General features: G+C 37.9%; 3 protein-coding genes across 6 annotated transcripts in view; 2 read left to right on the forward strand and 1 right to left on the reverse strand.

Moving 5' to 3' along the window:
- TIAM2 (T-cell lymphoma invasion and metastasis 2) overlaps positions 1–1,382 on the forward strand; it is a 112,326-nt gene extending 110,944 nt beyond the window's left edge. For all 4 annotated transcript variants that reach the window (XM_014950658.1, XM_014950659.1, XM_014950661.1 and 1 more), the window contains one exon: positions 1–1,382. In XM_014950658.1, coding sequence (XP_014806144.1) covers positions 1–647 — 647 coding nt within the window. In that variant the 3' untranslated portion in view covers positions 648–1,382.
- TFB1M (transcription factor B1, mitochondrial) overlaps positions 1,214–21,939 on the reverse strand; it is a 27,169-nt gene continuing 6,443 nt past the window's right edge. Inside the window, exons 4-8 of the mRNA XM_014950667.1 lie at positions 21,809–21,917; positions 20,558–20,709; positions 15,543–15,662; positions 5,057–5,184; positions 1,214–2,119 (exon numbers count right to left, since the gene is read on the reverse strand). Coding sequence (XP_014806153.1) covers positions 1,858–2,119; positions 5,057–5,184; positions 15,543–15,662; positions 20,558–20,709; positions 21,809–21,917 — 771 coding nt within the window. The 3' untranslated portion in view covers positions 1,214–1,857. The remainder of the gene's footprint in view (positions 2,120–5,056; positions 5,185–15,542; positions 15,663–20,557; positions 20,710–21,808; positions 21,918–21,939) is intronic.
- Positions 8,692–12,276, forward strand: CLDN20 (claudin 20). Its single transcript, XM_014950668.1, has 2 exons — positions 8,692–9,345; positions 11,181–12,276. The coding sequence occupies exon 2, from the start codon at positions 11,273–11,275 to the stop codon at positions 11,930–11,932; it is 660 nt and encodes a 219-aa protein (XP_014806154.1). The 5' UTR covers positions 8,692–9,345; positions 11,181–11,272; the 3' UTR covers positions 11,933–12,276.

Below are 21,939 nucleotides of genomic sequence, written 5' to 3' on the forward strand. Positions count from 1 at the left end.
CTTCCACGAGGTCCCTGAAGGTACTGAAGAATTCCTCCAGCAGTGAGTGGAACGGTGACCCGGGGAAAGGCACCTTCCAGGACTCTGACGAGTGCAGCCTGAGCAGCAGCACCCAGAGCAGCAGCTGCCACACCGCCGAGAGCGCCCAGGACCCCAAGCACTCACCTCCCGACAAACACCCCCAGGGCTGCACCTCCCACTTCTCCAACGTTCTCCTCAAAGAATCCGACATCCTCAGCGACGACGAGGAGGACGACCATGACTACCAGAGCCCGAAGAAGGGCAGCCCTACGAAAGACATCGAAATACAGTTCCAGCGGCTGAAGATTTCGGAGGAACCGAGTACTGACTCTGAGAGGGACCAGGCTGCTGAGAACGAGGAAGGAGATGGCTTCGAGACGGGAGAGCATCCAAAACTGGTGCGTGGCCACTTCTGCCCAGTGAAGAGAAAAGTCAACAGCACGAAGCGTAACCGGGGAACTCTAATGGCAATGCAAGAACGTCACCAGTCCCTCGACAGCCACTCCGAAGCCGCAAACCTGGACCTGAACTCTATTTTGGAGAGAGAATTTAGTGTCCAGAGTTTAACATCTGTAGTTAATGAGGACTGTTTTTACGAAGCTGTGGAGAGGCACGGGAAATCCTAGCTTTCTAAGCACTATATTTAAAACATTCATTTGAAGTCCACATAAAATTCAACAAACTTACTTTGCTTTAAAACTAGTAAAATCATGGAAGCTGCAGGAAAACTACTATCTGATTTTTGTGCACTAATACAGGTTTTTTTTTTTTTCCACAAAAAACAGCTGTAAAGGATTATTAAGTTATTTTAATTTATTGTGGATCAAAAATAGATTAAGTTGGCCAAGGTCTGTAAATTAGTTCATCCCTTTGGAGCAGTCGTTAGGAGGATGTAGTGTTCTGGGGCAGGGGAAGGGAAGGATGGGCTCGTTAGTATTTTAAGTAGTGTGGCAAAGGTGCTCGCGTGGCAGAGGGGATCCCAACGCAAAGTAGCATCGCAAAAATGAATTTTTCAATACCTTGGGCATTTTATTTCTTTGGTTTTCATTTTTGCTTTATTTAAAGCAGAATTAAGTTATTTTAATGTGTTTTAGTGCACAATAGTGCAGAAATTTCATTTTTGTAAGTTTCAAGATGCTGTTTATACTTTATACATACCTGTAAATACAAAAACAAAGCTTGGCCTGTAATCTTTTATTTGACTGTATTTTTTATTTTCTCTACCAGCCTGTACAGTAAAAGACAAATAAGTATTGTACTTAGCCATGTTTTCTACTTTTTATCGTGCTGCTTTTCTCTAGTTGGGAGCTTTAAATCCCGAATTCTTTGCTTTTGTATAAACGAGAAGAGTATTAGCAGACCTTGAGGCAATCTGCGCACTTTATCCTCCTCTAAGCCAGTCACTTGAGTACATTTATACAAGGGTTTTGGCTTTTGTTTTTTAAATTACTCAGCACAGTAGGATGTTCCAGGATAAAAAGAGCACAAAACCCCAAACACCCTCTTACATGTTGAAGTATGAAAAGTGTTTTTTCTTACATTTCAATAATGCACTTTCATTCATATAAAACAATTTTTTCAGGAGTATCCCACCTTAATTACGTCTCACAACATACCTCGTTCCCCTGAAGGTAAAACGAACCTGTAGGCACCTTGTAACTGGATGGTTCTTCCACTTTACATAAAATGGGAAAGCCCTCTGTCTCTCCACCACCTTCTCAAAAGTATTTCTTCCACACCTGCACAGATGTAGGACTATATAAAGCCTCCTTTTATTTAATCAACACCTCTAGATCAAGGAGTTAAAAAAATAAAATAAAATCAGTCTGCTGCTGATTATAGCTGATCTTCCTCTTCAATCTCATCGGGCTGACCAGTACTTTTAAGTAAATTCCTCCTCATCTTCTTTTGCCTCAGTTCTTCCCTGTAATTGTAGACAAAAAGGCTTGGGTCTTCATCACACATTTTCCTGTATGTATCACACAGATTTCTGAAGTGGGACATGGAGAGCTGAAAGGGACGCAGAGTTGGATCAACATTTGCTGTCATCATCAGCTGTTCTGTCCTTTTCAAACGTCCACTTTCAGGAAACAAGGTCCTAAAAGGTGTGGAGAAAAAACAAATAAATTCAAACAATCCAGACAGGTAATTCAGTTTCCCTTACAAGTAACAGGGTCCTCTTGGGAATTTACTTAATAGAGGTTATTATTAAGGATGTCATTATTTTAGCTCTAGCACTGTTAATATAGCTCATTATCTAAGCAAATGGAAACATAAGGCCCCTTTTTCTGCAAATGCAAATTATAAAAGCATAGGAAAGCACATACATACATTGTACATTACACACATGCATGTATGTTCACGTTTGCTACCATTAAAAAGGCTTTGGGTATGGCTACAGTCTGAGAACCTTCTTAGAATTAACCTCGTACTCAGAGAGCAACAACAGATTAAACTGCGTAAAACGGATCAGAACCAAACCACGAGACTTTCTTTCAGGCTGAGTGTGTGTCTCATTCCAATGGGAAAGACACTGCTATCACTTGTCATTAATAGGGGAGAAAAGGAATATTTAATTATCATTCACTTTTTAATATTTAGAACTTGGAGAATGTGCCAAGAGTCCTAGATTTTTGTTTTCAGCTCTGTCAATATTCACAGGTTCACTACGAAAGTCAGTTCACTTACTCTGTGGCCAGATGGGTCAGCACTGCTCTCTCCCTCTCAAGTTCCCCAAATTTTAATGCATAGTATTAGCTCAAGTGATTTTTTTTTAACGTCTCAAAAAAATGCATAATACAAAGCACAAACTATTGAAAGTACTGGCTGACTGGCTCTTATTAGGAGTGCTCAGGCTACAAGAGGTCAGGAAGGCAGAATATTTGCACGTGGTTCATGTTTATGTCTGAATTTTCAAATCATCTGCCTGTGTCATACGGACATAAGGCCCAAAAAATGCTGCCAACCCTCTCAAGCCTCCAGGTGCTGACTGGACAAGGCAGTCAAAAGGCTTTCTATGAGTAAGTGACAGCTGGCTCTAATGGGCAGACAGAACAAAGTTAAAGGGTTTAAAATGACAACAGGATGGAACATCTCAGAACAACCTGGGTTAAAGTACGTTCTACTCAAGGCCCTGGTCAACAGTGTCCCCATTAGCTCAGCATCTAGGTCAGCAAGGTTAACATGGATCAATCCTCATTTTGATATCCCTACTATGGAACATCTCGGAACAACCTGGGTTAAAGCACGTTCTACTCAAGGCCTTGGTCAACAGTGTCCCCATTAGCTCAGCATCTAGGTCAGCAAGGTTAACATGGATCAATCCTCATTTTGATATCCCTCAAGTTATTCTTGCCTTTGATTTGGCAGTTAAAAGATGTATCTGGAGCCAAAAACGTTTAATTAACTTTTACATACAAAGAACTATCTTATAAATGTCCATGAACAGCAACTCAAATTACAGTATTTTTCTTCATGGACTTAATAGTTTAATCTTCTAGGCCAGGGCTCTCTCAGATGACAAGATTTACACACAAATGTAAACTGATTCTATTATCTTGTTTTTATACAGTAAATGCAATACACAAGATTATTAAGTTTGTTACAAGGTATCTACTATATACCTAAATTTTCTGGTTTTTTCACGTCAGTTAAATAATAAGAGGATTGTGTTTCTTAGCTGCACGCTAGGGCTAAAGTATGATAAGCTGCTAGGGGGATATGTGACGTTCAAAAGTTCAGATTTCCCCCTCCCTTGCCTCAAAAGAATGTAAAGCAGTTATTAGCAATTTAAGATTACACAATTGTTGTTTGGTTTTTTTTAAACTCAGGGAAAAATATTCTATGTAACGTAGATAGGCTGACTCTGCGTAACTTCTGCCTACGTTGGCAGAAGTAGGCAGAAACCATTCTCTCACAAAAATGCAAATCCACGAATCAAATACAAGCCTCTCTAGAATTCAGACACCTTATTTTCCAACCACCTCCAAACGCACACGCAAACCTTAACACAGGCAAAATTTTAGGTCAAATGTCTCCTTTCCAGACATCAATGCCATTGACTGCCACAAGGGATAAAAAAACCCCAAACTAGAAGCAAAATTCTATGGTCCACGCAAACCTTAACACAGGCAAAATTTTAGGTCAAATGTCTGCATTCCAGACATCAATGCCACTGACTGTCACAAGGGAAAAAAAACCAACCCCAAACTAGAAGCAAAATTCTATGGTCACTTTTAAAATAGTGACACACAGGGCTTGTAGTTCAGCAGGGTGGCATCCACCCACATTCTGGACTGCGTCAGGGCCACCACCATGCCCAGCAAAATTCAGGTAGCGTGTTGAATTTAACAAGCCTCTACCCCTACCATCAGCTCTGCCAGACAATCTAATGCTGAATGCTGGGACTCCCCACACCAAGTCAGCCGCGTAACTCCACCAGAGGATTAACAGGATCCTTGGCAGACAGGCTGCAGGCTTCTCCCATTGGGTGGAGAACTGAATAAATTTCCTCAGTAAGGCACAGGGATTTTTAAAGAGTCAGCAATAACTCCACAGAAGGGCAAGAACAGAAACAAGACTTTGACCTTTTGACATCATCCCCCAAAAAGTAAAATTTCGTACAACTGACACTCTCCCTCCTCACACTGCCATTTTTGGTTCTGAAGTTTGAGACTTTTTTTTTAACAAATGCTGTAGGTTTTGTGGTTGGTGCTGGTTTGTTTTGGTTTTTTTTGTTTCTGAGACAGACAAGCTCTTGGAGAGATCACCAATTTATCCTAGTCATTTTAACAGCTTCAACTGCGCTAACGAAAATGCACAGTAATTATTATATAATTGCAGCAGAAAGGGATTCATTTAATCGTTTTGTCTCCTGAAAGCTTTCTGAAATGGAAAGATCTGATGAACTACGATGACAAATTTAAAAGGGGGTAATAAAATCAAATGCATGGCTACAAGTCTTCCTCAACAGATTTAGCAGCTGGCACATTTACAAGAACAGTATCTGAGATTTTTTTCCATTCAAGATCCTTACTCGATTCCGCGGAAGCAGTATTTTCTTCTAAACTGGAAAACACTTCGGACCACTTTTTCTACGAGCGCGAACGGCTGCTGTATCTTTGGTTGCACCAACGGGGTGAAATGCACCACAGCCACATCCACCTGTAAGGAAAAGATAGATAAATTTGAGTATATTCCTCTGAGACGCCGTATTTCTAAATTACCCAGTTAGACATCAGGAAACAGGGGGAACAAAGGAAGACACTGTTGTGACAGGTAACAGAGCTGTGCAGTGAGGAACGTCACACTATTTGAAGACAAGGATTTGGTTTAACTTTCAAGGCCTTACAGAATTTTAGCCTGTCTTAGTTATCTACATCTTCCCGATGAGTTCACATACCATTAGCACTCAGTACTTTTTTCCCCCCATGGCACTTCCTCCATCTAGAGCAACTTCCATGTAATCTGTAAAGTAATTAGCACGGCTGCCTTCAGATCCTTCCACAAGGCAATCCTGACATGATATACAAATTAGCCAATATTCAATAGATAGGCTGAAGGGCAGCTGAAGAAAATTGGTATTATAATTAGAAATCAAACCCATTCCCTGTATGATTTCTGTTGCTCTAGGGCTTTTCTAAAATGTAAGCCACAGAATTGCTTTTCAACCTATTAAGATTTCAGCATTCTAGTCTACTTAAAGGAACGGTAGGTAGAAATAAATTTTCGTTCAGTTTAAATGACTGTACAACTCTGCGTCTACACTGTGTATCACAGTTCATCCAAAATCATATTTGCATGCTTCTACACAGATCTCTTTCAAGCTTGTTTTATTCTTTTATAGATCTGAAATCATCCTCAATGACACCTTCCCTGTGTCTGAAAACAGAATGAAGTTAACATCATTCCTTCAATGTCCACATAGCTATAAAACACATAAAGTATGTCATGCAATTATATAGATACTGTATTATACAAAAATGCCCCGAATTCAGACTTCTGTATCACAAAATAAAGGCGGGGCTAAAAATCCAGTTCTGCACAACATCAAACAAAGCAGTTTATCTTCCAAACTAGATACTAACAACAATAAAAATGAAAAGATTCTGTGGAGGAAGACATTGACAATTTGCACTGGTACTGAATGACCAGAAAATTTTTAAGTGCCAGACTTTTAGAAATAGTCAGTCTCTTATTAAAAAAATATCTGCTCATACAATGGACAATCATCAATCTTTTTAAAAGATCTGAAAGTCACTATTGGCATTCATAGAACAGATTCTATGTGACATTAAATTGAAGATGTGCTAGTTCTGACTGAAATAAAAGATACACTCAGACTGAAGAACAGCTTCTGTCCTAAGCACACTCTCAGTGCACCAACCCTAAAAAAAACAACCTAAAGAAAACCCTAAAAATTTTCAAAACAAATGGGTTTTTTTTCTACTGCTCTAATCAGAACTCCTCTAAATCTGTGGGTTTTTAAATAAATCAACTAAATCAATCAATTAAATTGTAGTAACTGCTGTTGTGGACATATCCTTCTGGCACAAAGGTGCCATCCATCCATGTTGGACTTTGAGTGGGAACAGCTCAGCTGTCAGGGGCATCTAGTCACAACAACTGCTCCAACAAAAAGCACAAAATTCAAACAACATCAGTTCTTCATGCAGACAGAACCCATGAAGCTGAATGCAAATACTGGCTAGGGAAAGGAATAAAATACTGATTAATGCTGCTGATTAAAAAAAAACACAGTAAGTTTCCGGTAGTGGCACTGCTGATCTCAAGTATATGTTCCAGGGAGTGTTTTTTCTAGTGACAAAGAAAACCTGACACATAGAATTTGCAGTGAAATGCACATAAATATATTTTTCCAAAGCAGTTTCTAAATTTCTCATGTGTTGGTAACTTCCACTCATCTACAGGTTGCTGCTACCTGTCCAGGAGACCACAGGAACACAGCAAGAATTTGTGTTCACAATGAGTGTCAGAAAAGTTTATCTTTTTGAACAGAGCAAACACATACTTCACACAACCAACCAGCTCCTCGCACAAAAAAAAACAACAAACACCTTAGTATTTCTTCTTTTTTTTTTTTTTAACACACACGTATGTTTATCTATCTACAGTTCTTGTCAAGAAATAAACCAAGATTAATTCCCCGACAAAACTGGGGATAAGAAAACCACTGGAGCCCATTTGGGATCTCACAGTCGCCTCAGTTTTGCAGAACTGCTTGGAAGTGAGATGCAAGGGCTCTTGGGGAGTAGGAGCTGCATCTTTAACAAAAATTTCTGAAGAAAAAAAAAAAGAACACAATCTAGATGCAGAGTACAGTTTAAGAGAAAAACAGCTCAATTTGCAATCTCAAGGCCAGTGGGCAATAATTTCTGCTTTTGAAACAAAACACAGCACTTCTCAGCATTTGTTCCATTATAGACGCTGTTTTCTTTGGACCCCAGGAAAGCTGCCTGGTTACCATAGCAACAGATACAGGGGAAAGCTTTTCACTTGTAATTGGCCACTCCTTTAAATTTATACATGCTATTTTTCCCTAACCTTTTTAATATGCATAAAATAGAGAGTAGAATTATGAAAGCCAATAGAGAGTACACAACAGCACTTAAAATACACAAGTTAATTTGCGGATAATTTTATTAGTAACACTTTCCAACCCCCAAGCACATTAGAAATATTTACAAAATAATACTCAATTCTTACAAAGTAACCAATATGAAAATTATTCAACTGATATATCCTGAACTGTCAATAGAGGAGCAATTATTCAACCCTTGCTGTTTCAGTGTGTCAGTACAATGAAGGTTTATGTTCTAGCAGGGTAGGAGGAACACATGACACAGTACAATTTAATTCAGCAAGTCTGCTGCCTTGCTGCTGAAATCAACATTCTAAATCAAAATAAGCTTAAATGAGACAATTTTTACTAATTGTAGACAATAAAGGTGTCGTGATGGGCAATACATGTATCTTGCAACAGGGCTGTATTAAAAGCAAACCCACATACCCTTTTTCAAGCTGTAATTTACTCATAGGGAAGTGTAAGCAGAACATATTACAACTTCACTAAAACAGACTCCTTGAGATCCTACCAAGATAATTCTAAGCCAGCACTTTCACCAACTAAGTGTTCAGTACAGGCATTTTATCTGTCTCCTATGGACAAACGTTAGGTCTAACACCAGATACGTGTATCTCATAGTGATCTTGTTCTGATGTGAGGATTTCATTTTGTTCACTTCCAGCAGAAAGTAACTGTGTCCCCGCACTAAGAGCAATAATCCAATCCCTGTAACTTAACTCCATTCACACCAGGCTGACAAACAGCATCCCAGGAAACCAAAAATCAAGGTACAGAAGCTATATCACTGCTGCAATCAGGAAGATTCTTTTCCTAATTTCCACACCAACTTGTCAAGGCCACTTCACCCATGTGCTGCAGTTAGCATAGAAGTTTTATTCCTCCATTCCTTTATACAGACTCATACGGGTATATCACCGCTGCAATCAGGAAGATTCTTTTCCTAATTTCCACACCAACTTGTCAAGGCCACTTCACCCATGTGCTGCAGTTAGCATAGAAGTTTTATTCCTCCATTCCTTTATACAGACTCATACAAAGGCAACAAGTTATAGGATGACCTGCAGAAAGCTAAAGCGATCAAGAAGAGATAAGCAAAACCTGTACTTGAATAGAAATGTCCTGCTGTCCCAATTACAAATTAGAATAAATTGCATACTTCTTTCCTAAGAAATTTAAACTCTTAATAAGATTATCTGTGATGAAAAAAACCGAACCAACAAAACCAACAACCCACAAACAACAAAACCCTCTGGCTCTAGCTCTCATTTTAACTTAAATGAATCCTACCCTCCCTCTTTTCTCCCCCTCCCCTCAAATCCGTATGTCTACAGAGTTTCTGGATTCTCAAAGTTTTACTCCTTTTAATCACTGTTCACATTTTTAATCGTAGAACCTGGATATCATTATGTATTTAGGACTAAAGGCCTCCATGTGTTTTTCTCCATAATCTCTTTGCTTTCCCTTACTGAGTGTTTGTCAAACAAAACTCATTAAACAAAGTACTCCTTTATTCTCGGGTAGATGGAACTAAGAGAGCGAACAAACAGCAGTAATGCACTTGCTGCAGAGAAGAGAAAAAAAAAAAACAACATTCCAAGAAATTTTGTTAATACATGCCAATGCAGTTTTATATGAGAAGCAATAGTTCCATTGAAGAGAAACTGCATTTTTCCAGGACATCTGCAGTGAAGAAAAGATCTCAGACCTCACATCCAGCAGTAAGTGCTACACAAACAGCAATGAAACATAATGGTATTTTTTATTACACTTGCAGTGCTTATACTTGAATTTATCATGCCTTTAATTTGGTTCATCCCATTAAATGTAATATATGACTACCCTTAGCAGTGGTTTGCATTTATGTTTGCATGTTTGTATATACTGAAATTTTAAAAAGGAAGCAATGAAAAAGGGTTAACTGAAGATCCTAATTAGCTGTTCCACAATATGCTTTTGAATGAGTTTTGAGCTATCCAGGCATGTCAATTCCTCCTGTAAAAGGAAGTTAAACCATCTTTCCCATGGGCCTGATACAGCAAATTATATGTATTTGCCAAAGCGACTCTTCACGGTCTGAACAAACAGAAGAGATTTGGAAATAAGCAGGTCTTTGAAGTAAGATTTTAAAACTGAGTAGCTATTAACATTCTCACCTTAACTACATGCTTTTTTAACATATATACACTGGACAAAGTTAGCACATCCTTGAACAGTTACCTGAAGTAGGCAGGCTATATAAAATTAGAGGATTACTTGTTATGTAATGCCAATAAAGACTGATAGATCCGTATCGATCAAAACCTTGAATTGAAATAAGAGTACAATGTTGCAGATACTTTGTGTTCCGCTTATTTCAACTTAATCCCCTATTATTATGGCTTTTCCAAAAAATTCTAATGCTAACGACCAATTTAAACGTGATGGTTAATATTTAAATAAGATGTCTTGGAAGGCATAACCCAGACTGAGGACCGCCCTTTCTCTGTTGCTCTGATTCAAGACAAAACCTGCCAATTACAGAGCCCTACTCAAAAGGCAGGACACCATTTCTGACCCTTGTCACAAAGGTTTCAAACCATTTTTCTTCACCTGCTTTCCCAACAGTCCAGCTGATGTAACAGCAACAGTTCTCTCTTCCCAGCTGCACCGTTATCCTACTGCATAAATGTTCTCAGCTGTCAAATGAAATCTGAATCTTTGTGCAAGAATAGCAGGCAGGTTTTTTTAATGAATTTTTAAAACTGCCACTTCATGGCAAGTTTGCCAACGATTTCAGGTAGGGAAGTGATTTAAAAAAAAAACATGCACTTAGACAACCGAGTTGTTCTTTATCAGTGTTAAAACCAGTATTTTGTTTTATAGACAAAAGCACATCATATTCAGTCTTGTGATTTGCTTAGTCCTGCTGCTCCAAGTCAAGGGCTGAGAATCTCAGACTCGAAATAAAATACTGATTTAGAAGGGTCACATGCAACTTGTGAAAATACTGCAAAAACTAAATTTAATCTTATTCTCCTTAAAAACTCTGAAATTTGGTAACAGTTAAGATAGTATTACCAATGTTCACTATTATAAAACAGTCAAAAGGAGCTGACTACAGCCATCAACACATTTAAGGAAGGTACTTTAAATAAGAGTACAACGTATTTTCCACCACAGTGTTTTTCCAAAATGACTTCTAATCTGCAAGTTCCTAACCTTCCGCTTACAACATATATTTGTCTAGTAAGCCTGCAATGTGTATACCATTACCAAAACCAACTCCAGTAAAGTACGTTTTGCTCGATGGCTTGTAATCCTGTACGAAAGGGCAGCAGCTCCGTCTCAGAAGCAATTCTAAACCACTGCCCATTTGCCATCATTTATGTTCGAGTGCCTTGTGTACAGCTGCTCGGCTGCTCTCCTCTGCTGCAGGGTCATGTTCAGATACTCATTCAGATAGCTCTAATTTTAAATGCAAGCTTTTTTTTTTGTTGTTTGCTGATTTCTTTTTCTTTCCCCCCTCGCACTTCTCCTCCCCGCCCCCCCCTCCCGCCTCCTCCCTATTACACAGAGGGCTACAGCCTTGGCTACGAAGCTACCAACCAGTTACACTCATTTACAAGAGAGAAACAGGCAGACAAAAGGTGACAGCAGATAATCATCATGGCATCGGCGAGTCTGCAGTTCTTCGCTTTTATTCTGGCTTTGTTTGGTGTTTTTGGAGACATCACGGCTACTTTGCTCCCCAACTGGAAGGTAAATGCAGATGTTGGTTCAAATATCATAACAGCTATAACACAGATGCAAGGGCTCTGGATGGACTGCACGTGGTACAGCACGGGGATGTTCAGCTGCACCCTGAAATACTCCGTTCTCTCCCTCCCCGTCTACATCCAGGCTGCGAGGACCACCATGGTACTGTCCTGCATCCTGTCAGCCTTTGGGATCTGCATCACCACAGTTGGAATGAAATGCACAAAGTTGGGAGGGGACAGCGACAGCAAAAGCCACGCTTGTTTCGCTGGAGGAGTCTGCTTCATTCTGGCAGGAATCTTTGGATTAGTACCAACATCCTGGTACACGAGGGAAATTATTTCCAATTTTCTAGACCAGACCATTCCAGAGAGCAGTAAACACGAACCAGGAGGAGCGGTTTATACAGGATTCATCTCAGCAGGGTTCCTGCTTATCGCAGGTGTGATCTTCTGCACTTCCTGTTTTAAAAAGCAGCAAGGAGCATGGATTTACCCTCCAAAGCAGCACCACTTCCCATCCACAGAGCAGGAGAGCGACGCAGGTTACAACCTGAAGGACTATGTGTAAATACAGTGATTTCTATCCATTCAAGTTTTTTTTTTTTTTGTGCTAAGTGTAATTTGATTATTTCAAAGAATGTATAACATAGCACTTAACTTCTCTTACATCTGGGTTGCAATGATGTTTAAGTAAGATTTCATTTATAGCAACATCCACAAAAAGAATGAAGTAGGAAACAATGCTTAAGTCTGCTACAGGAGTATTTTTTTTCATTGATTTTTCAAACCATTCTTTTTGACTTTCCAAGTAACATTTAGTGAAGAAAAAGAAACTATATTCAAACATAACTGACAGTACAATTAATGTACTGACGGCTTGTTACAGCAAAGATGCTTAAAACCTAACTGCCTTCTATTTAGCAAATCAGGCCATCAATAACATATGAAGTTTTATAGTGCATTTTACATTTTTATCTTTATTTTAATTACAATGCAAGGAAGAAAATAACCCAACTGCTCTCTGCCCAAGAAGCCCAGTTCAATGTTTTTTAAGTAACAGACACATCTGCCTTTGATTTTCAGTTCTAAATTGCCTTGGTAATTAGATTTCTTAAAAAAACCAAACAAGAAACAAAACCACACACACACACAAACCAAACTAAACCAAAAAAGCACAAGAAAAATCCACAGCCCCAAACCTTTGCTGCATTGTATATTCTACGTATCAGGCTAAAGAATCAGCAGTACCATTCAGATCTTGCTAAAAATGGCTCTCCTGCCCCAAACTGCCACCTGCTGTGGGTTCCATTTATTATTGTTGAAAGAAACGTCTACTGGGCACCCTCCAAGTGCTACTCATCTATCACTACACAATGACTGTTAGATTTGAGGAGCAATACAACAACAGAAACGTAACCATGGCTATGAAAACACCTGCAAACCATAACACACAGGATACAATCTAAATATGTCTGTTCCAGAAAAATATGGAAGCCTTGTGGCTTACACTCACTCAACGTAGCTTTTAACAACTCGAATAACACAGCTACATTTATTGTCTTCTCCATTTCTGGCATTCTAAAAGAACTGCTGAAAGTAGCTTTTAACCACTCGATAACACAGCTACATTTATCGTCTTCTCCATTTCTGGCATTCTAAAAGAACTTTAAGTCCTTTTAGTAATGCCAGTAAGGCTTGTTTCAGGCCCACTACCATGTATTCTATTACTGTAAAATAAAATATACAATGGTGATAAAAAGCTTCCTCATTTAAATTTATTTTCTTAACCCCCTTATTTTGCTTAACAATCTTTTTCTTTAAAGACATAGATTTTGTTTCATATTGGTCACTGGCAGGGTGCGTTCTATCTAAATGCTCCCCTAAATGAGATTCAAATTGATGTTAATTTGCTAGCACAGGTAGGGAAATGAAAAGGAGATATGATTCAGACCTTTAAATTTAGGAGTATGATAATGCTGGACCAGTCTTTCAACAAAACCAAGTGCTATTTGTTTTGCAGATTTATATACAACTTTCATTTTCCATATTATTAGGCGGAAATTCACTGAAACAGTATGAAGGGGGCCTTAACATTATATGTATAGGTCATTGGTAAAAGCAAGATCTTCTGTTATACCATTTGGGAAAGTGAAATGTTTTATGCATCTAATATGTAAAAAGTCTTTATTCTAATATACATAGAATGGCATTACGTCTTGCTTTTATGAATACTCTTATGAAGCCATTTTGAGTTTCCTATGTGTTCACTGAGGAGCTTGTTTTGTACCACTGCTAATGCTAGTATCAGCAGTTATTCAGTATTGCAGAGACTTAATTATGACCAAAAAGCCAAATTTTCTTTGTTTAGACATAATGCTGTGCAGCACCATTCCATTCTATAAATGGAGTATTCATGGGTTACATGAGCAGCAAATTTTTCTTCCTAAAACTTTATACAGAAAACTGAACTTCTTTGTATACCTATGAAAGAAAAAAAATCAAGCACTGAGCCCCTTCATTCATAATATCCTGCAAGACCTTTCAAAGACAACAAAGATTCTATGGTAATAACTAAAACTACATCAGTCTACGGCTAGAAGAACAGGGACAAAGCAGAAATACAATCTACAACAGGAGTTTGAAGGAAAAAAAATATAGTGAAAACAGGTGCCACTTCAGTCTGAAAAATTTGTATTTTCTGCTTTTGCCACATAAGCAATACTTGTTTTAAGTCAAAGAAATCTATTAAATAAAAAAATGCTTGTCTTTAGTGGTACTGCCTTTTTAATTCAATAGGGCACCAACTGGCCATAGGATTTGCTTATACTAAGACATTTGTCCCAACTCTTGAGTTACCTCTCTCTCAGCCAACTATGGCCTTTGCAGTACAGGGAAATGGGAATATTGGTTACAGCTTCCCAGTTCTGAGACACAGTCTGCACGTGGCTTTCGACTACACTAACCTACTATCATACAAACACCACCACAAAACTGGAATTCTGGCCTTCCTGAACACTATTTCAGATATTTAATAGTGAGATGACATCCTGAAATTGTTTTTCAAATCAGCTAGGTGACAGGAAAAAAAAAAAAACAAAAATGTAAAGCAAAAAATACATGCTAAGGATGGTCTTCTTCACCACAGACTGCTGTCACAAATAGTAACCTAACACGTTTGAGTGGTTACTTGCTCAAAAAATACTAACAGAATCTTAAATTATCATCAGAATGTGCCCAGATAAAAGCTTTAAAATTAGCAATAATGAGAGAGGGAATGACCAAAGTTTCCCAAAAGATAGGGGACCAAAAGATAGACTGTCTTAAGGGGGAACGGAGATTACTGATGAACTGAACCAACCAGTTTAAGAGGAACTCTGAGAAGCTGCTGTTTCATTTCGGAAACAGTAGAATTCCAGGTGTATTCAGGGGAAAAGACCCCACTTGGTGTCAGACACACATTTTTACAAAAAGATACATTCTTGTCCAAAATGCAGTTTAATTTATTTATTCTTGATACCTGTAATCATGATGGTTCTTGATAAAAAACAGTGGTAGTAGAAAAGAGGACAGCAAAAAAACCAGCTCTTCTCATTCAAGAGCTGATAGATAAGATTGTTACTTTTTTAAACATGCAGTGGGATGTAGGTGACAACATGCTATAGCGAATAAGAGGGAGTTAAACATGCTAAAGATGAGCAAGGTGAAATGCAAAGATTATACACATGGTAAAATTAGAGATCTTTGACAAAGATGACAAATGAAAAGCTTTTCTTTATCAGCATCTTTAAAAGATCCATAAAATTTTCTAGGCACAATTGCCAAACTGTTTTTAAATGCAAACTGTTAAACAGCAACCTTTCCAAAGATGCTACAATCCTAGCAGACTCAAATCTTGAATTCAAACATTGAATCAAATCTCCCTCTCAGAAATACCCGCGGAAGTACACTGATCTTGCAGATAGATTTGAAGATCAAAGCCAAGTTCCTGAGGAACAAAACCCAAAAAACCATCCTCTTGAAGCAAGTGTGCTTGGTTTACAGGTGTATCACATCACTCCTCTCCATAGTATGGAGATGTTGAACTGAAGCACCCAACTGTGTTTTGTACTCAAAATCAGATATATTACCTGACTGACAAATTAACAAAAAAAAACCCAAAGAAATACATCAAAGCTTACCTCGGGCTTTGGAACGAAGGCTTGACCTGGAATTACAAAACGGTTTTCAACAGTGCAGAGATGCTGAGCCATGACAGACAGCCTGCTGCGCTGCTTCCCTCCTGGGTTAGCTGTAAGCCTCTGGTGAAGAATCAAAACAGGTGAATCAGTGAAACTGAATTAACCAAGTGGTCAGCTACGCAACACATTGATTTTCAGTGCAATCAAAGGCAAAGACAAATTAAAAACGAGCAATTAATTGTATAAAAACTCACATCAAAGTTTACACCCAGCTCAACTACATTTCTTTTCTCCAAAGTAGCAGCATTTCACTAAGATACCATGCTACTTTACAACCTCTGTCCTGCAATCAAGTGCACATGAACAGGAGCTCCTTGAACTTCTACAGAACTTAATCAATGTCAAAAGACTTTTCTATGAGCACAGGAGAAAGCTCTTTTGATTGTGGGATTCAAAACAAACATAACATCAGCTGACAGTATTCTCACATCCTTTCCTTCCACTGTTTCTGTATCAAGGATTCTTTTTTTAACTCCTTCAAGATCAAACAAAGCTCCATAAACTCAAAAATCAGACAGAAAACAAAATTTCTTCATTATCAACTAGTCTATGCTTACAAGTCCATGCTTACAATATATGCAAGGAAGTTGGACCTACTTTACCTAACAGTAAGAACACTTAATACTTAAAGCTTAATTCAGTAATTATCTCATTTTCCCAAAACATTTCTTACAAAGAAAAATAAATTAATAAATTAAAATTTTTAAAGAAAAGTAGCCTGGACAGAGGTTTTCTACGCTTTCATGAACTGGCAAGATATATGGTCCGTGCATTTTGCTACCACAAGCAAGATTTAAACATAAAAAACATCCAGTAAAACAAGTCTCAAATGGTAAAAGACATTACACTAACTATGCAGAAAGAGAATTTTGAAGATTCCTGTTAATAAAAACATAAATGATGAAAAGCAATTTGCGTATCTGGTAACATCTGTACATCATGTATCTTCAGATGAAAAGCATACTTATAAAATGTTGCCATGCTTACTAAAACTATCCCTGAAAGAGAAAATTAAACTTATTGCTGAAGTTTTACCTTTTTTTTTTTTAAAACAACTCTCCTGAAAGGCAGTTTAAGTATTAGCATAGAGCAAAAAAAAAAACACTTTTCAATGACTTTTCAAAAAAAAAAGCTCAGTGATTTTTTGCCTACATCAGCATTTAAAACTACCTTCCTGAATGTTTCATTATTATCTATCTGCCATCGTTACTATTCTCTGAAAAAAAACAGGCCTGGAAAGTCTAACAATGCAATCAGATTTGTGTTTCCTCAGCCTCTGCAGTGGAAATGAAACAGACCTAATGACAAGGCTTGTAGCCCTTCCAATGCCAATTCAAACAAGCCACGAATTCCCACAGAAACGATCTAACAAGTCTCAGGTGGTTAAATCCTGCTTCCTAGCTACACATGGGATCATTTAAAAACATCCACCTCTAGGCAGTAACATCATAAACCACATCAGCAGGAACATACCTGTGTATGGTACTGCTCAAGGAACACAAAAATGCTGAGAATATACTTCTGTAACCTCAGCTATTTTTGTGGGTTTTTCCCCTCATTTCTCAAAATTTTCTTTATCCCTACTTTAAAAATACAGATGGCATCTGAAACTGCACTGAGTCAACCATGCTGGAGGAGGTCAACTAACTAGGTAACATTTTTGCATTTACTATTAAAATTTTAGCAAGGCATGAAGCAAAACCAAGATTCTGAGGCCTAACCTGGAACACAATCAAGGTGGTGGTACCTGACATCTGTTTTAAAGCTGGTTGCATTTACTATTAAAATTTTAGCAAGGTATGAGGCAAAACAAGATTCTGAGTCCTAACATGAAATACAATCAAAGTGGTGGTACCTGACATCTGTTTTAAAGCTGCTCACTATCAGCCACTCTCAATGAGAGTGTTCTTGAGTTGTTTGGTTTGTTCTTCACTGAGCTATACCATATAATTGTCCTTTTCATAAACGCATATTAAAACATTATCAAGGAATCTGCAGAATCAAACATAGCAATCAACCTATGTGAAGAATTAGCAAAGCTGACCATATAAAGGAATATTAAACACATTAGTAGACAAGGCACTTTTTGCAAAAAAACTTTGGTTTTAGCACATAAGCATTTATATTTAACCTATGTCAGTTACGAAAACATAATGGTAATTTTCTTCTGTTTGCTGATCAAAAATCTGAATTATTTTCCACTTTATTAGCACCTTTTGCCTAGTGTTCCAAACAGACTGAAAACATAATGGTAATTTTTCTTCTGTTTGCTGATCAGAAATCTGAATTATTTTCCACTTTACTAGCACCTTTTGCCTAGTGTTCCAAACAGACAGCAGTGTTACGATACCAAATAATTAAGTATTCTGCTCTTCTAACACGACTGTCTTCTAGATATCTAACAGCTTAGCACCCACCTCCCAGCCTGCAGATCATGTTGGCAGAGCAGTTCAGGCAAACTGCTCTCTGCCCAGTTTTACTCAAAATTAGAGCCTGACAAAGATTGTCTATTTAAACTGAAATACAACTCATTTTAATGGGAGTGGGCCAGGAAGTACCTAGCCTAGGTGGCAGATTTGAGGTGAAGCACTGAGGAATTTGGGTGAAGGTAAAAATTCTTATCCACAAAGTAAGTAAAATTCTACAAATTTAAGCTACAGAGACAGAACTGCCAGATCTCTTCAACAGTTTTAATTAAATCATATCACAACAGAGCGGTCTGTAGTTACAGGTCTATACTGACATAACTCATGCCAATGTAGCTGTGCCACAAGGAAACAGAAAAGCAGGAAACCACCACCAACAAGAGAGACAAAGGTATTTTCTACCTCTTATACTACCAAAAATGAACTTGACCACAAATAACACAGAATGTTGTTTTAGTTTCTTACTGCTAATCAAGTTATCCTAATTGATTATAAAGCACATGGCTCCATTCCAGGACAGCATGTTACGCTTCTGCTGAGCTCACACCATAAATACTCAAGACCTTCTTTGGTATTGAGGCTTTTAGCTTAGAAACACCCAGTGAGGACATCAAACTTTGGAGTATAAGACATTTTCCTTACAAGAACATAAATCCACAGATATATAAAATATCAGCAGCAATTTATTATCTGCATTGCCCTATTCTCTGTTTGCTGGTACTGAATATGCCAATTAAAATGGTAAACTTAAGCAGCTTCAGAGAGACAGAAAAAGAGACACAGGTTTTGATTACCATCGTTTCTCCTAATTGTAAAACAAAATAGCCTCTCTCAAACATGTTTTTCATGATGTCAAATCAATTATGGAAACACAAACCAGGAACTATGAACAGTTTTGTCTGTTTGTGCACTATGTCAGTGGACGATCTGTGTTTAAATAGATGTTAGAACAAGAATCAAGAGAACCCAGAATGTAAACTCAAGGACAATTAACGTTGATTCACTCCATGACCTTGAACAACGTATCATTCAATTTCCTGGAGTTTCTAACTTCTCAGCTTGCTAAGCACAGGGAAGGTAAGAGTGCATGGTATTTTGCATCTCATTGAGCTGTGCTGGGTGCAGCAGCACTATAATCTGCATGTCACCAATGGCATACACAGCTGGTTACAGCTATATAAAGTACAGAGTGCATTTATGCTCTCAGTCTGCACCGGGGCAGTTTTTTCACTGCTGTCACAAAACTTTGTGTCTTACGCATCATCACTTTGCATTTTACATCATAGTCCATTGGCCATATTTTGCAATGAGGTATAATCTCAAATGACATGAAGTCCTTCTGCAAAACAGACCTGGATTTTTCAACGCCTGAAACCACATGAGCTCAAAACTGAATTCTGAATTCTATCTTATTTTGCACCAAATGTTTGTCCCTGGTGTTCTCTAGAGCCACCTACTGGAACTACTTCAGTGTGTCTTGAATCTTGACTGAAGGGCTAGAGTATGACAGGACAACATGTTTGTATGACCCCAAAAAATGACAGCAGACACGCCACTTGCACATACAATTATTACTAACTTACATAGTGAAAAAAACCACAGCAGAATTTTCCTATTGGAATTTTTACTTTGAAAAATTAGAATTAAAACAACATATGCATTTAGGTTGCACACAGAAAATCAGGTATTTACGAACACTGGAGTAGTTTGATGGAAATTCAGTTTTCTGACTGATGTGCAATTACTTTTTCTTCTGTTTTTTTAAAAGCAAGTGGGATGCTGGTAAGAAGCCATACTGAGATGCTGTAAAGAAGCCTTACTGCTTTCATAAAGCAAAAAGTCTTCCAGCCTCTATGTTATGTTTCATACGATGGCAACAGAACTAAACTGTTAAGTCTGAAAGCGTTGTGGAATAAGTCATGCTAATATCAACTGATCTAGAATGAACACTACTACAGAGCAGGTAAGTTTGGCCTTTTTTGAGAATCTAACTATTGAGACGCAAAGTAAAATCTCCATTTTCTCTTGGACCTGCTGTGGTACAACTCAAATGATGCATTTTTACACACTCAAGACTGGCAGCAATCCATTAATAATTCAATTAATAATATCAGGTCTCGTTCAAAAAAGCCAGAATCAGTTTCCATGGACTTGACAAAATACTCCCTGTGTTTTAAGTGTTCAATCACAACTGGAAATAATGCTAAACCTGCAATTTCTCCTGAATTCAAGGAAGGCGTCTTTTTTTAAAAAATATTTATAATTAAGAGGGCAAAGGAAATAACATTGAGCGTATTTCTTGAGGTGATTGAAAGGAAAGGAAAACCAAACTGATGAAATGGTGCATGAATGACTGTGAGAGAAGAAATATAGTTAACAGACAGAAAAGTGCTGCAGAAATCATGTCGAAGAAATCAGATTTCAGAAAAGAACAGATTAAGTACCTCAAGGAAATATACCTCTATAAGAAATTAAAAAAAAATAAATATTAAAATATATTAAAATTTTGGGGAAACAGTAACATCTTACCTCTGCAACTTCCTTCTGAAAAGTCAATGTCATCTGTGTCCTACCATAAATAAAAGGTCCATCCTTTTTGGAAACATTTTCAAGCCATTTGATGATTAAAGGAGTTGAAACACTGAAGGGCAGATTCCCAATAATATGTATATCTGGTGGCTCTATTAACATTTGATGGAAAAAAAAACAACTGTTAAAAAGTTTTGGATAGGATTTTGCCAGGAAAGAACAAGAAAGAAAGAGATGTGCATATCCAACCTAGACTTAAAATATGAAAACGATTTTTATCATGCCACGCCAAAATTATGCCTTTCCATTTACAGTTGTCTTACACTGACAAAACTGTTACTATTCTCAGTAATTAGTTGGAAAAAAAGTGGTTAGGTTTGGTTCTGATTTACATTCAAATAAATCAGCAGCTTTCAGCTGATTTTCAGCTGATCAGTAGATTTCAGCTGAGCTACTCCAGAAGTGCAAAACTGGAACAACAGCAAAACCACAGCAGCCTTTCCATGATTTTCAACTATGACTATTAAGCACAGAGTAAATAGCCACAGTCATCCTTCTGCCCAACACGTTCCTCCCAGAAGCTTTTTACTGAGACTTCATAATTCCCAAAACAATCACCTACCTCAAACTGAGCAGAGCTCTCCTTCTGTATAGAGCCCTCTGAAATCAAGCGGTCTTAGAGCAAGTACAAGACTTAGCCATTAGAAACTATATGTATTGTTCAATTATGTATTGCATCAGTATATATGTGTTGTACAACACAAAGGAGGCATCTCTGATCAGATTCTACTTTTGCGAATATCCTGCTGAAGCCAATGCAATGAATAAATCAAATTTTCAAGTTTCAAAGAGAGTTACACAAATGTCTTCAGTGGAATGACAGCAGTGGTGGTGGTTTCTGGCTTCTTCAAAAAGAGGAAGAAGCCGGGAAGAAAGTGAACAATTTGATTTGCTTTTATACTTTCCAAGAGATATTATTGCACAGTCAAGTCAACCTAAGGTTAATAAATGCAAAGTTCCTCAATAATGTGGACTAAGGTGAGTGTCACACAAATTCCATTGTTTGTCTTTGAAGAGGAAGATGATTCCCTGTCTCCTTCTAGAAAGGAAGAGTTTGCTCATCCCTCTCTTCTTACCTTCAAAACATACCAGAAGAAAAACACCTGCACGGAGTGAACTCCAACAATATCATCACACCTAAGACTAACTCAGAAGCCTTAAAAATGAAATAAACTGAACCCAAATACTAACCGTCCTCCCAGTTCTTCTTTAAGTGCTTTGGAAAAGCCTTCTCCATCTTATATGTCAGAATATCTCCATGAACAATGCGCACTTTTCCTGGAGCTGCTTCAGAGAGCATCTGTTTGTAAGCAAGCAAGCAG

The sequence above is a fragment of the Calidris pugnax genome, unplaced genomic scaffold, assembly GCF_001431845.1.
Source record: "Calidris pugnax isolate Ruff unplaced genomic scaffold, ASM143184v1 scaffold24, whole genome shotgun sequence".
NCBI classification, from domain to species: domain Eukaryota; kingdom Metazoa; phylum Chordata; class Aves; order Charadriiformes; family Scolopacidae; genus Calidris; species Calidris pugnax.